The sequence below is a fragment of the Lissotriton vulgaris genome, chromosome 11, assembly GCF_964263255.1.
Source record: "Lissotriton vulgaris chromosome 11, aLisVul1.2, whole genome shotgun sequence".
Classification (NCBI taxonomy): domain Eukaryota; kingdom Metazoa; phylum Chordata; class Amphibia; order Caudata; family Salamandridae; genus Lissotriton; species Lissotriton vulgaris.
Genome location: NC_141699.1, coordinates 396,943,698 through 396,959,479, shown reverse-complemented (window position 1 = coordinate 396,959,479; position 15,782 = coordinate 396,943,698). Strand labels below are relative to the sequence as shown.

Below are 15,782 nucleotides of genomic sequence, written 5' to 3'. Positions count from 1 at the left end.
TTTGGAAGAGGAATCAACGGAAAACTGGGAAAATCGACAAAATCGAAGATTATCATTGCACCCGACTACAGGCCAGGTAGCCGGGACTACTAAGGAGGAGAAAATTTTGAGAGAACTCATCTTTCACATGAGAATGCGCACACGGGCCTCCCTGAGCACAGGAATGGACAAAACCCCCTTCAAGTTTTGCACCATTTGCCACCACAAATACGCCCAGAAGGACCAGCATCCAGCCTGCATCCTGTGCCTGCTGCTCGACCACAATTGCGAGGACTGCAACGCGCGCTCGGTGTTCACACCCAAGACCCTCAGTGTAAGAGAGAGGCAGAGAAGGGCGAACCACACCATGCAGGGGCCACCTCCATCACTCCGTGACTTGGGCCTCTCCATTGGAGAGGAGGACAACCTCGCCGAAAGACCAGAGGACTGCACAGTTTTCGAAGTTCATAAGAAATTGTCGAAGGAGGTAAGACGACGACCCCCAAACACTTGAGTGAGACAAAGTCCTCGAAGGGAACAGTACCGTCTAAACACTAAACGAAAGCAACTGCACCCAAGGACAAAGAGCCCAGCGGATCCTTCAAAAAGGACTCCCGGACGGCAAAGACCCACGAAAAAATCTAGGTCGTCGAAGGAAGCCCCCGAAAATACTCAGACGCCAAGAAAGGAAGGGAAACTGCTTCGACAACAACGTCTATGACTGCGAAGCACTCAAGACCTCGACGCCGAACAGGCTGCCGAGATGGAAAGGAAGAAAAGGCGAGTATCCTGCAGCGGAATAAGGACTTCGACAAGATGAGTCAGTACACCATTCCGCCAAAGCCCGCGGCCGAGGTCGAAAGGTGCTTCGAAGACCATGAACCGCTGAAAATGCCTGAACTTATCGAAGAACAGGAGGCAGAGGCCCTGTATTACTTTGAGGGAGAATGCGAGGCAGAACAGCTAACCTAACCGGACTCTACGTCCTCGGAGGTGCAAGACTTGTAGTGGCATGACCTCGAAGCCCAAATGAATGAATGAATGAATTATGAATTTGTAAAGCGCAACTAAACCCATAGCTATCCTCATGGCTAAATACACTTGAACTATTATCTCGAACTCTGTTAACACCCTGCACCGATCTGTACTACATGTTTGACCCCTTTACTTCTTTGTATGAGTTGTCTTATTACTCACATGATTGGCTTTGCAGCCACCTATTTGTACTGTGTGATCTATTGATTTACTTGTTTGACTATGTTCCCTCATGTACCCATCTATGTAAAGCGCTCTGATATCTGCGAAGATCTTGATCGCGCTATATAAAACTTTGAAAATAAAAATAAATAAAATAATGTACCATCTTTTAGCGCCTTGATGCCTAACTGTTTGAGCAGAGGTGGGCAGATCACAGGTAGGCTTCTCGGAAGAGCCAGGTCTTAAGTGCTTTGCGGAAGAGGGCATGAGAAGCAAGACCCTTGAGGTCGTCAGGGAGCGTGTTCCACAGTATGGGTGCGAGGGAACGGAAGGCCCTTCCACCCCATCTGGCCTTGAAGACTTTGGGGACGGTCAGCAGATTTTTGTTGGCAGAACGAAGAGCCCTGCCGGGGACATAATGGGATACAAGGGAACGAATGTCTTCCGGCCCAGTCCCGTTAAGAGCGTGGTCTGTAAATGTCAGAAGGAGTAGACACATACCCTTTGAGACCTTCACCACCAGACGATATAGGGATCTACAACATGGTGGTCAAGAATGCTGCACAGCCATATGGGGTAAAATTGGAGGAGGTGAAACCCAAGGCTGGCTTTCTCCTGGAAACTCTTACCCATACAAACAAGAAGTCCATTCCTGCCCATGCTCCCTAGTGTGCTGGACCAGGGCGGAGAGGCTTTCAGGGAGCCAACTATATGTAAAGCTGTGACTCCCTAGAACAGAGAAGAAGTTCAAGCACTCCTCAAAGGACCACCTCCTGACAAGGAGAGTAGGAGAATGGACCTCACGGGGAGGAAAGTAGAAAGGAGTGCAGCAATCCAATGGCGCATCGCCAACTCCAACTCCCTAATCAACAGACATGCATAACAGCACTGGAAAGAATTAGGGCAACTCCTGAATCACCTACCGGAACAGTACCAGCATGGGTCAACACGCCTGGTAGAGGAAGGGAAAAACATGGCGAACACATGTTTAAAGTCGGCCTTGGACGCAGCGGAGACGTCCAGCAGACAGATGATGATCGGGGTGACAGAGAGAAGGCACGCATGGCTTAGGATTTCGGGCTTCAAGCCTAAGGTACAGAATAACATCCTGAACAAGCCCTTCAACGAAGAACTTTTTGGGACACCAGTTGATGAAAAGTTAACTCCACTCAAGAAAGACGACGAAATTGCAAAGTCCATGGGAGCACTGCAGTTCAGAGGAATGAGAATGGGTACGCCCTCAATAAGGCCAAATGGTAGGGGAGGCAACCAACCAAGTACCTCGCAACAAACCTTCCAACAAGGTTATCGGGGAAACGGCCAGGGACAGCAGCAGCAGAACTGGCAGCACCAGCCACGGGGCCAGTCCTTTCCCGGTCGCTCAAACTGATGAGGACCGGCACGGAGAGGAGGGCAGCTACCCACCTCCAAGTGACTTCGCCAAAAGCCAGACGCCCACCCAAATAAATCCTCAAGGAGGGCATCCGAAGAGATAAAGTCCAAGAACAGATTTTACAAGACAAACAGTATCCCGAACATATAGCACCAGTAGCCGGCAGAATAAGGGACTTCCTCCAAGAATGGAAGGAGGTCACAACGGACTAATGGATACTAAACATCATACAATATGGATAATGTATAGAACTAATAAAACAACCTCCAAACAAGAAGCCAAGCAACAAGCTACGAGAGGCACAGGAACTGCTCAACAAGGAGGCAATAGAGATAGTACCGTACAGGGAAAGAAACAAGGGTGTTTATTCCAACTACGTCCTCGTACCAAAGGTAGACAAAACACTAAGGCCTATCTTGAACCGAAGGTTCTTAAACACGTTCATTAGGTCACAAAGATTCAAAATGACATCTCTGCAAGAAGTAATACCCCGGGTACAGGAAGGGTATAATATGGCAACTATAGATTTAAAGGACGCATACTTCCACATCCCCATCAACAGAGGATACAAACCCCTACTAAGATTTGTGATCAGCAACACTCACTACCAGTTCAGTGCTCGCATTCGGGCTCAAATCAGCGCCAAGGGTGTTTACAAAATGCCTAGCAGCACACCTAAGGAGGCAGGGAATACATGATGACTGGCTCGTGAAAGCAAGGTCCTACAGCCAGTGCAAACACATCCAGCAGGTGATACAAACACATCCAGCAGGTGATACAAACACTAATCCAACTTGGTTTTTCAATCCATTGGGGGAAAGTAGTCAATAGGACCAGAACATGTGAAGATATTCTTTGGGGCAGAGATCAACACCATACAATGCAAGGTGTTCTCCAGCACAGAGAATTTTGGCAATACTGCAGGAAACCCGTCTTTACCGTTGGGGACAAGTTTTGACAGTGAGGAGGGTGAGCAAACTAATGGGAATGATGGCGTCATGCAGACACCTGGTCCCAAATATCCAACTCCACACGAGACCATTCCAGGAATGGATACAGCAGCAATGGTCACAGGCAACAGGGAGTTGGTAAGATCTAGTGGTTGTCACACACGCAGTGCATCAGGAAATAGCGTGGCGGAACAAGGAAAACATATCACATGGGAAACCATTCACACAACCATTAACCGTGACCATCACAACAGACGACTCCCAGATGGGGTGGGGCGAGCACATGAACAAACTCGAGGTGAGTGTGTTATGGTCGCAGCAGGATGTGAACAGGCACATCAACTGCCTAGAGCCAAAAACTGTGTTCCTTTCCTTAAGAGCCTTTCAGAAGAAGCTGTACGGAAACTCTCCCACTCCATTAGGGTTAGTGATTCCGCCACCCCCCACCTTCGAGCTATATTACGTTTTGCGATCATGACATAACTCTTTTTTTAACTGTGGTTTGATATGCACATATTTAGGATCATCGTACCTCTTGTGACCATTTACCGTACTTTTACTTCTGACTTACTCCTTCCCTGTTTCTCTACATGAGTGCCCACTTTTTTTGCATGCAGGTACCCTGATATACGTTTTCAGATTTTTGTCAGCTTAATAAGCACCTAGTCACCAATTCTTACTCCTTCCCTGTTTCTCTACATGAGTGCCCACTTTTTTTGCATGCAGGTACCCTGATATACGTTTTCAGATTTTTGTCAGCTTAATAAGCACCTAGTCACCAATTCTCCGTCTCTCAATCCTTTATCCTTGATATTCTTTAGCCCAAGTGCCTCTCCATCTGCACATGTTTTTTACAACACTTACTGCCTTTTTTTCAAGCACATGCCATGCTTCCTCTTGTACCTTTTCACTCTTCCTTAAACATGCACACTTATATGTGCGACGGCTTAATCTTTCCAGATTTCTAGCCACCTTTCTCGGTCTCTTTATCTTACTCCATCTTGCTGTGTCTCTATCTCTCCTCGCCGCCTTTCACTTTACTGGCTTCTGAACACCTGTCTTTTTTTTCTCCCTTTGAACCCTGCCTCGTTTGAGGTTAGCAGTCACCTAGGGACATCTTAATGTCGTAAGTACTTTTTCATTCACTTGTGTCCTTGATTTCCAGGCCACAGACCAGTACAACGGGCAGAATCCCAACTTCAACGGAGGAAACTTCAACACTTACAGCCAGCCCAGCATGAACGGGGTGAGTACCCTAGGGTTCCACAAGTATTTCCTAGGAAGGGGCTGAGGGGCTTGAAACCAGAAGATGAGATGGATGGCGAGTGCAGTGGGAAATGGTGATTGGTCTCCACTGCTTACATTCAGTGTTTGTGTTGGGGTTGCAGAGTGCCCATGAGTAAAGTTATCTACGTCATAAAAGACCATCTGAATAAATGTGCCACCTCCCTCAGGTTTATTAGTTTGTCAGTTATCTGACATTGGCTTATTGGAAAGTCAGTGTCCCAAGGACCTTGGGTGAGAGGTTGGACAACCCACGTTCTGTTCTTGCTTCGGCCCAGTCACCTTTACTGACTTCCTCTGGTCCTCTTCTGCGGTATTGAAGTACTTCTATACAATGCGCTTTAAGGAAATATACAGTTGCCAGCTTGTTTTACAAGACCAATTTCCTGACAAGTGTTTACCAGCTATGTGGGAATCTGTCCATGTTGTTTCAGCTTGCTGGAATGAGTTTCTGAGAAGTAAACACTGGTTCGAGGCATGTGGGCTGCTGAATTCATATCTGTGCATAGATCGCCGCCTAGTGTTGGGTCCGGATGATTGCACATTGTTGTCCTGGAAGAGTCTTCGAAGTATCACGAGATAGGTGGCTCCTCCCCTGGACTACAGTGCGCATGGGCATCGCCTCCATCCCCAGATTGTTTTTTTTCCGCCATTGGGTTCGGATGTGTTTCGGTTCCCTCTGTCGGAACCGATAGTTGTTCTACTTCTACTCGAGACCAAAAGGTCTTTAGGCTGAGCGTCGGTATAGTTGCGTACGGGTTTCTTGTCTGACTCTCAGCTCCGATCTCTTGCTGCCCTTCCACGTGCTTTCGGCGCGGACGGGCCTACACTACACTTCTGCTATGGAGCGAACACCGTTTAAGAAGTGCCCGGTGTGTAACTCCAAATATTCACACCTCGACGTGCACCCTGTGTGCAATACATGCTTGTCACCGGACCACGACGAAGACAGCTGCATGGCGTGTTCGAAATTCCGGTGCAAGAAGACTCTCAAGATTCGTCGGGCCAATAGGCTCCAGGCTAAGTTATCGGCTACTGCGGCGCCCCCACCAGACGACATATTCCAGGAATCTGTTGAAGGCGAAGACGATGTGCAAGGTTCGGACTCTAGTCCCGCGTCCGAGGGGGAGACCTACGACGCGGGTGAGGAGAACTTTGACGAAGTCGCCGACGAGGTAGGGGACGACGATCGGGCTTTTGCCACTGTGGGGGATAGCTCGGAGGAGGAGCATCCCCAACCAGACTCAGGGGTTATTCCCCTTCATACGGCCCAGGTCGAGGGATCGCCTTCGGGCCTTACCCAAGATCTACTTATGAGTCCTACGTCCCCGCCTCCAGGCCCGGTCACGGACATTTATGAGAAGCCACTAACGTTGAAGAAAACGAAAGTGAAGCCGTCTGGTCACGCACCCTCGGATGCGAAACCGAAAGTGAAAGTTACGCTGGTGCAGAAGGTTCTGGAGGCGTCAACTTCCCAAAAATTCAAGATGGCCGACTTGAAGAGCCACGCCAAGATGGCCGACCCGAAACCCTCGGGGTCGGCGCCGAAGGCGAAGTCGTCCGACGCGGCTGCGTCGGTTCCGAAAGGGGTCGTGGACCCGAAGACTGCTCCGAAGAAGCGTCAGGGCGACGACGCGCATAGGCATGGGGCGTCGGCCCCGAAGAAAGTGCCTGCAGGCGATCAGGCTCTCGACGCAGAGAGGTCGCTCGAGCCGGTCAAGCCCTCTCCGGCCTTGACGAAGAAGGTGGCGGAATCCCTGCAGCGGATACGAAAGGACAGTGTGGTTCCCGCTCAGGACACTGTAACGCCTAAGCTCACGCCTAAGCCTGCGAAGGAGCAAACGCCTATCCGTTTTACCCTACCACCCAAGTCGGCGCCGAAGGCCTTAGCGCCGAAACAAGGCGGACCCTCGAAGGAGGTATTGACACCGAAAGCTGCCTTAGTGGTGTCGAAGCTTCGGCTCCAGCCGCTTGCTGAAGAGGAACGTCGTGAGGTAATCATCGACGCCAACACCGGGAAACTGTCTCTCCTCAAGAGGAAAATCACTACGGAGCCGGCGTTGGAACATTTTAAGATCCCTCTCAAAAACAAAAGGGACTCTGCGGACTCTTCGGCTCTGGTGGAACCTGTGTCCCCACAGGTCCTAGGACACTCGCCAACGCATTCCGCCGCAGGCGATGCGGACGAGGAAGACGCCGAGTACAACTATCCGGCGTACTCGGATCCGGAGGAGGAGCACGAACCTTGGTCCGCCGGAGGCGACCCAGAGGACCCGCAGTCGGGCCAAGACGCGCAACTTTTTGCGGCCAAAACGTCCCCGACGGAGGACTCGGCGGCCTTTAACGCTCTGATCGAGAGAGCTGCGGCTAACCACGACGTCGAGCTGCACTCGGACCCCGTGGATGTGGACTTCTTATTTGACACTTTCTCTGTAGCTGAAAAGTCAGTCAAAACGCTGCCGATGCTTAAAGGGGTGCTTAAACATGCAACGGAGGTCTTCAAGGAGCCCACCCGGGCGCGTGTGGTCAACCCTCGCATCGACAGGAAATATAAGGCAGCGCCCTCGGATCCAACATATATCAAGGGACACTTGCCATTGGACTCATTGGTTGTTTCCAACGCTCGGAAGAGGGCGAACTCGCAAACTACTGGTGACGCTCCTCCCCCAGACAAGGAGTCCAAGATCTTTGAGGCCTCAGGCAAACGGATTGCTGCACAGGCAGCTAATATCTGGAGAATATCTAACACACAAGCCCTACTTGCACGCTATGATAGGGCTCATTATGACACCTTAGAAGCAATACTGCAACACTTACCTGACCAGTACAAGGAGGCAGGAGAAGTGCTGATTCAGGAAGGAAAGCTCATTACAAATGCATCCATAAAATGTGCACTGGATGTGGCAGAAACAGCCTCCAGGGCGATCAATACCAGTGTGTTGCTTAGACGGCATGCCTGGCTTAGAATTTCAGGGTTCAAACCCGACATCCAAACTACAATACTGAATCAAACAGTTAATCCTGACCACCTGTTTGGCCCTGAGGTGGATGCGACACTGGAAAAAATGAAAAAAGATACGGAAACTGCCAAGTCTATGGGGGCCCTACAAAGTCAGCAGTTTCGGAGTGGTTCCTTTCGCCGCTCCACTTCCAGAGGCACCTCAAGGGGTCAGGCATCGCAGTCCACACAGTATTACAAAAGTAACACCCAAACCTCGTACAACAACAAGGGTAGAGGTGGTTACAGAGGCAATAACGTCAAGGGCAGGGGACGTGGAAACAACAGCTCCAGGTCCACCACCGCCAACAAGCAGTGACGCCTTGTCACTGCCCCCCGACCATACAACACCGGTCGGGGGGAGACTCCAGCAGTTCCTGCCAGCGTGGAAATCCATCACCACGGACAGGTGGGTCAAGTCTCTTATCCAGTAAGGGTACTGTCTGGAACTTACTTCCATTCCACCAAACATACCCCCAAGGAGCCATCCTATGTCCGGCGAGCACTTGACCTTGTTGCAGCAAGAAGTTCTAGTCATGCTGCAAAAAGGGGCGATAGAGCTCGTTCCATTGCAAGAGCAGGGAACAGGGGTTTACTCCCTGTATTTTCTGATCCCCAAAAAGGACGGATCCCTCAGGCCCATCCTGGACCTCAGGCCCCTAAACTGGTACATCCTCTCGGAGCACTTCCATATGCTCACGTTACAGCAAGTGCTTCCCCTGCTTCAGCAAGGGGACTTCCTGGCTACGCTGGATCTGAAAGATGCCTATTTTCATATCCCCCTGCATCCTTCCCACAGGAAGTATCTCAGATTCACGATTCTAGACCAGCATTACCAGTTCAGGGTTCTGCCGTTCGGGGTCACCACGGCGCCAAGGGTATTTACAAAGTGCCTAGCGACTGTGGCGGCGCATCTCCGTCGCCAGAACGTCCACGTCTACCCCTACTTGGACGACTGGCTCATTCAAGCAAAGACAGAACAGCAGTGCGTCGACCACGTGTCACGCACCATTCATCTCCTGCACGATCTGGGATTCTCTCTGAACTACCCAAAGTCCCATCTCCAGCCCGCCCACGTGCGACAGTATCTGGGCGCAACAATCAACACTCTTGCAGCCACTGCGCAGCCAAATTCAGTGAGAATCGCCAGTATCCAGACGCTGATCCAACGATTCAGACCTCAGCACTCGCTTCCAGCGAAGGTGTTCATGCAGTTGATAGGCATGATGGCCTCCTGCATCTCCATTGTCCCGCACGCGAGACTACATATGCGTCCGCTTCAGGAGTGCCTAGCACGTCAGTGGACTCAGGCTCATGGGCAACTGACAGACCTAGTGTTGGTGAGCGGTCGGGCATACAACTCTCTGCATTGGTGGAATCCACAAAACCTTTGCAAGGGCCGACCATTCCAAGAGCCTGTGCCACAGATTATCCTGACAACGGACGCCTCTCTCCAGGGATGGGGAGCGCATGTACTCCAGTACACAGTGCAGGGACTCTGGACACTACAGCAAAGGAAGATGCACATCAATGCGTTGGAACTGATGGCAATCTTCATGGCCTTAAAGGCGTTCAAAGTACATCTGTGCAACAAAGTCGTGTTGATCCGGACGGACAACATGACGGCCATGTACTACATTCAGAAGCAGGGAGGCACACACTCTCCGCAGCTGTCTCATCTGGCTCAGAGCATGTGGAAGTGGGCCATTCAGAGGAACATCTTCCTCATGGCAGAGCATCTCCCGGGCAAGGACAATCAGATGGCGGATCTGCTCAGCAGGCACAGCCATCAAATGCACGAGTGGGAGATACATCCATCAGTACTCCAACCGTACTTCCAAAGGTGGGGTCATCCAGAGATAGACCTGTTCGCCACAAAGGAGAACGCAAAATGCCAAAGCTTCGCCGCCAGATTCCCACACCCGCAATCACAGGGCAATGCGATGTGGATGAACTGGTCAGGCAGATTTGCGTACGCTTTTCCCCCAGCACCTCTGATACCGCTGGTGGCACGCAAGCTCAGGCAGCACTCGATGACTCTCATCCTGGTTGCTCCGACGTGGGCTCGCCAACCATGGTACACCACGTTTCTAGAACTGTCCGTGGTACCGCATCAAAGGCTTCATCTCACTCCCAGCCTTCTGACGCAGAGCCATGGCGACATTCAGCACCCAGACCCGCAACAGCTCAACCTGGCGATCTGGCTCCTGAAGTCCTAGAGTTTGGCTACCTCAATCTTCCTCCCGATTGCATGGACATCATTCGGGAGGCAAGAAAGCCCACTACGAGAGCTTGTTATGCGGCTAAATGGAAGAGGTTTGTCATCTACTGTGTTAACCACGATATTGACCCGCTGGATGCTTCCATTCAAAACATCATTTGTTACCTGTTCCATCTGTATCAATGCAATCTGGCGTACTCTTCCATCCGCATTCACCTGTCTGCTATGGCAGCATACCTCCAGAATAGGCAACACCTATCACTCTTTAAGGTCCCTGCTATCAAGGCCTTTCTGGAAGGACTCAAAAGAGTCATTCCACCAAGGACCCCACCAGCTCCAGAATGGAACCTCAATGTGGTTCTTACAAGGCTGATGGGTCCTCCCTTCGAGCCACTGCACTCTTGTGAGCTTCAGTTTTTGACTTGGAAGGTTGCGTTCTTAGTAGCAATTACATCGCTACGGAGGGTTAGCGAGCTGCAGGCGCTCACCATCCAAGAACCTTTCTTCCAAGTACATGCTAACAGGGTGGTGCTCCGCACTAACCCTAAATTCCTACCCAAGGTAGTGTCTCAATTCCACATAAACCAGACAATTGAGTTGCCGGTGTTTTTCCAAAACCCAGAGACGCTGGCGGAGCGGATGCTCCACACCCTTGATGTTAAGAGAGCCTTGATGTACTATGTAGACAGGACAAAAGATTTTCGCAAAACCAAGCAGCTTTTTGTTGCTTTTGCCACACACCACAAGGGAAACGCTATCTCCAAAGCTGGGATCGCTAGGTGGATAGTGAAATGCATTCAGATCTGTTACGCTAAAGCTAAGCGCACTCTCACTATCCCACCAAGGGCCCACTCCACCAGGAAGTTGGGGGCCTCTATGGCTTTCCTAGGTAACATTCCCTTAGAAGATATCTGTAGAGCAGCCACATGGTCTACCACACATACTTTCACTAAACACTACTGTGTAGACGTGCATTCCAAACAGCAGGCAGCTGTTGATCAGGCTGTTCTCAAAACACTTTTTCAGACTGCTGCAGCTGGCACGGGCGGCCGCCGCTAATGGAGGGACTGCTATGTATTCTATGCACAGATATGAATTCAGCAGCCCACATGCCTCGAACTGCAAATGCTACTTACCAGTATGCATCTGTTCTTGGCATGTAGGGCTGCTGACATTCATATCGCCCACCCTCCTCCCCGGCGCCTGTAGCAGCTGCAGTATTTCATTCATATGTATATATGTATATGCTCATAGCATGGTCATCACTCACATACTTCACTCCATCTCTGCCAATGGCTAAAAACAATCTGGGGATGGAGGCGATGCCCATGCGCACTGTAGTCCAGGGGAGGAGCCACCTATCTCGTGATACTTCGAAGACTCTTCCAGGACAACAATGTGCAATCATCCGGACCCAACACTAGGCGGCGATCTATGCACAGATATGAATGTCAGCAGCCCTACATGCCAAGAACAGATGCATACTGGTAAGTAGCATTTGCATTCTGTAGTAGGGGATCTCTGTGTATAGTCATAATCTAGTGAATGGTCCCGCCCATGTGCGTGGACCCCGGAGCAATCAAAAATAATCTCTTAAGGTGTCGAAAAATGCAGACCTGCACAGACACTTGAGAGAATTAAAGACCGATAATGCAGCCTATAAACCAGGCTACACTGTCCAGTACTTCAGCTAGAAATTCCACCAAAAATCCACAAACAGCAAAGTCTGTCCAGATGTCCCTTGCTTCAGCAGCAAAAACCCTCTGGAATGATAGAGAGGAAGACATGGACAGACAAGCTCCATAGGCTGCCATTATGTGGCTCAAAACAGGATACTGTGCCTTTAAGAGAACTTTCCAGAACTTCACAGTATCCCAGAATGCACTGCAGGTCCCTTTTACTTTCAGTTCTTTTTTCCGGCTCCTGCAAGCAGGACCCTGGAGCATTGAGCTATCCCTTTTCAAGGGTTTATTGGTGATTTTTCACTTTTGTTTCGAATTGAGTACTTTTAAAAGTACTTTAGGCTTTTCTTCTGGGTGTTTGCACAGATTGCCGTCGAGGCGCAGGAGGTCGCCGTCGAGGCGCAAGAGGTCGTCGTCTAGGCGGACGACGTCGCCGTCGAGGTGCAGACACTCGCCGTCGAGGGGGAGATGGTAGACGCCGAGAAAGAGACGCTCGACGTAGAGGGACCGACGCTCGCCGTCCGGTCGCCGTTCTTCGACGCCGAAGAGACGTGAAAGAACACCTGACCCCATTGGAGGTTCGCCAACGTCCCAGGCTGGAAAGGAAGGCGGTTCACCGGGCTCGGTGTACTCCGAGGTGTATACCCCTTCACAGAGACCAGTTACACCTCCGCCTCCATTGCCGAGGGGTCCCCCTCCGAGGGCCCCTACCCCATCTCTGTTGCCACCACTTCGGCAACCCGGACCTCGACCTCAGTTGCCAGAAAAGCCACCTCCAGTCCCTCTGAGGTCGGTCTCACTGCCCAGGCTTCCAACCCCTCCCAAGGGGACTCCTAAGCCGAAGGTCCCGGCAAAGCCAAAGACGCCCGCTCCGGTGGTACCAGCGGATCGACCGAGGCCTAGGAAGTTGCGGTCACGCTCCGGACTGAGAGGAAGATCGAGGAGTAGACGTAGATCCTCCACTAGATCAAGACTTCGCCATAGGAGGCGGGGATACAGGTCCCGCACGGACTCCTCCAGGACAAGATCCTATTAACTGACCTTGTCGGACTCCCCAGGGACAAGGGTGTCTCCGGTGGACGATATCCGCACGTTCCAGGAGGTTCTCCTGAGGGGCGCTACAAAATTGGGAATCACGGTGACGGCTCCAACACCCACGACGTCCGTGATCTTTGAAACGCTTCACAAGAAGCATTTGGCTCTCCCTCTTCTACCACTAGTGCAGGCTTGGTAGAACCTGCAGAGGAGCTGTTCCTCACGCCAGCGGTGGTCAAGGCCGCTCCCTCCCGACTTCTGAAGAAGTACAGGGCTCCGGATTCGGACCCTGCCTTTCTGCGGATAGATCCGGTACCCGACTCTGTGATAGTGACGGCGGCCAGGAAGTTACTCTACCTCCCCGTCCTCAACCATGCCGCCCGATCAGGAAAGCCGATGGATCGACTCTGCTGGAAGGAAGGCTTGTGGAACTGCGTCCACGGCCATGAAGGCCTCCAGCGATGTGGCGTTGCTGGGGTGGTACGACCGTGCCCTGTGGGAATCCTTGCAACAGTTCACGGACCTTCTGCCACGAGACAAGAGGGAGGACTTCCAAGTGATCCTCAAGGAGGGAATGCTGGTGTCAAACCAGGTCATCAGCGCGTCTGCGGACATCTCCCTCTTGGCTGCCCATGGGTACTGTCATGGGATCAACCAGCGGCGCCATGCTTGGCTCAGGCTCACATCACTCAAGCCGGAGGCCCAGCAGCGGGTGGCCAATCTGCCCTTTTCCGGAGAAACCCTGTTCCGAAAGCTTGCCGATGATGAGATGGCCCGCATGAAGGCGGAGGCGGAGGCAGAGACCCTGACGGCTGTGGGCTTGGAGAAGCCCAAAGAAAAGAAATTCTACCGCCCGTTCCAGAGACTGTTCGGTGCACAGCGAAGAGGACGAGGGCAGTCTTCGGGACAGCAGCAGCAATAACAGCAGCAGTTCCGGAGACCCTTCCAAAAGTGTCAGAAGGGTAGAGGGGGACAGCAGTCCTCTACAGCGAACAAGGGCCCGGCCGGGTCGCGACCCTGAGCTGTTACTTCCCCTTCATCCGTTACCCGCTCCGGTGGGGGGAAGCGTTCAATTTTTTCTGGCAGAGTGGAGAAAAATTACTCAGGACAAGTGGGTGCTGAATATTGTTTGCAATGGATACAGTCTTCGATTCACCAGCCCGCCTCAATCGATTCCTCCGGTCAGCTCGCAGTATCAACTGCACGAGCTCCAGGCGAAGGCCGATATCCTGTTAAGGAAAAGGGCGATAGAAGACGTACCTCTTGCTCAAAGAGGATGAGGTCTGTACTCCCGGTTCTTCCTGGTTCGCAAGAAGGACAAGAACGAGTTCAGGCCCATTCTGGACTTGCGACAGGCAAACAAGTGGATTCGCAGAGAAAAGTTTTGCATGCTGTCGTTGCATCAGATTTATCCTCCGCTGCAACAGGGAGACTGGCTATGTGCAATAGACCTACAGGATGCGTACTTCCATGTGCCCATTGCACACAAACACAGGAAGTTCCTGCGATTTCAAGTCTGCACCATTCATTATCAATAAACAGTACTGCCATTTGGGCTGAAGTCTGCGCCCAGAACATTCTCGAAGTGCATGGCAGTGGTAGCAGCACACCTGAGGAAGAACAAGGTGTTTGTCTACCCGTACCTGGACGATTGGTTGATCAAGGCCTCCTCCTTCTCGGAAGCTCAGGCACACTTCCAGAAGACGTGCGTTCTCCTGAACAAGCTGGGGTTGCACATCAACATGTCCAAGTCTGTCCCGACTCCGGTCCAGTGCATTCAGTACTTGGGAGCCACTATCAATACGCTGTCCGCAAGCGTGTCTCCTTCGGAGGAGTGAAGGTTATCACTCCTTTGGAAGGCTCAGGCTCTTATGACCACTCCATCTACAACAGTGAGGACTGTCTTCTCTACTGGGATCGATGGCCTCTTGTATCTTCCTAACGCCACACGCACGACTGCACATGAGACCGTTGCAGGAGTGCTTGGAGGATCACTGGGATCAGAGGAAAGGGTCTTGGGACGACAAGATATGACTGTCTCTGCATGCTCTTCAGTCTCTGAAGTGGTGGTGTTCAGCGGAGAATCTCCTCAGAGGGGTTTCCTTCTACAAGGACATTCCCACTCAGACTATCGTGACTGATGGTTCTCTCCAGGGCTGGGGAGCGCACTCCGGAGACTTACAGATTCATGGAACGTGGTCACCGATGGAGTCCACGTATCACATCAACTTCCTGGACCTCAGAGCTGTTCACTTGGCACTGAAGGCCTTTCATCCGTCCTTTCAGACCAACTCTCTGCTTGTGCAGACGGACAATACAACCACAATGTATTACCTCAACAAGCAGGGGGGCTCGAGATCATGCACTCTGTCGTAGGAGGCGCAGGCGATCTGGCACTGGCTTCTGGCCAGTGGACTGACGATAACCGCTACCCATCTGCCAGGTGTGCAGAATGTTCAGGCGGACGCACTGAGCAGACTGATTCAGGAAAACCACGAAAGGGTCATAAACGACGAAGTACTAGGAGAAGTCTTGGCAAGGTGGGGGACTCCAGACGTAGATCTGTTCGCCACCGCCGAAAACCGCAAATGCCGAGACTTCGCCTCCCGGTACTACCAGCAGGGGACGCTGGGGAATGCGTTATGGATCAACTGGTCGAACAGCTTTCTGTACGCTTTTCCACCCATTCCCCTGATTCCGGCGGTGCTCATCAAGCTGTCCTAGTCCAGGGCGCGGATGATCCTGATTGCCCCGGAATGGCCCAGGCAGTGGTGGTTCACGGACCTGCTTCACTGGTCTCTCCTTCCGCACATACGGCTGCCGTGCAGGCCGGACCTTCTCACGAAGTTCGGGGGGCAGATGTTGCACCCCAACCTCTCATCTTTGAGTTTGGCTGCATGGTTCCTGAGATAGTGCAATATGGCCATTTGAATCTACCAGAAGATTGCATGGACATACTGAAGGAGGCTAAGCGACCTTCCACTCGGACTTCCTATGCTTACAAGTGGAAGAGGTTCTGTATCTGGTGCAAGTCCAAGAACTA

At 51.7% G+C, this 15,782-nt stretch overlaps 1 protein-coding gene across 4 annotated transcripts in view; it reads left to right on the top strand.

The window, feature by feature from the left end:
• Window positions 1-15,782, top strand: part of ZMIZ2 (zinc finger MIZ-type containing 2) — a 369,395-nt gene that overhangs the window by 174,554 nt on the left and 179,059 nt on the right. For all 4 annotated transcript variants that reach the window (XM_086943418.1, XM_086943421.1, XM_086943419.1 and 1 more), the window contains exon 8: window positions 4,685-4,765. In XM_086943418.1, coding sequence (XP_086799544.1) covers window positions 4,685-4,765 — 81 coding nt within the window. The remainder of the gene's footprint in view (window positions 1-4,684; window positions 4,766-15,782) is intronic.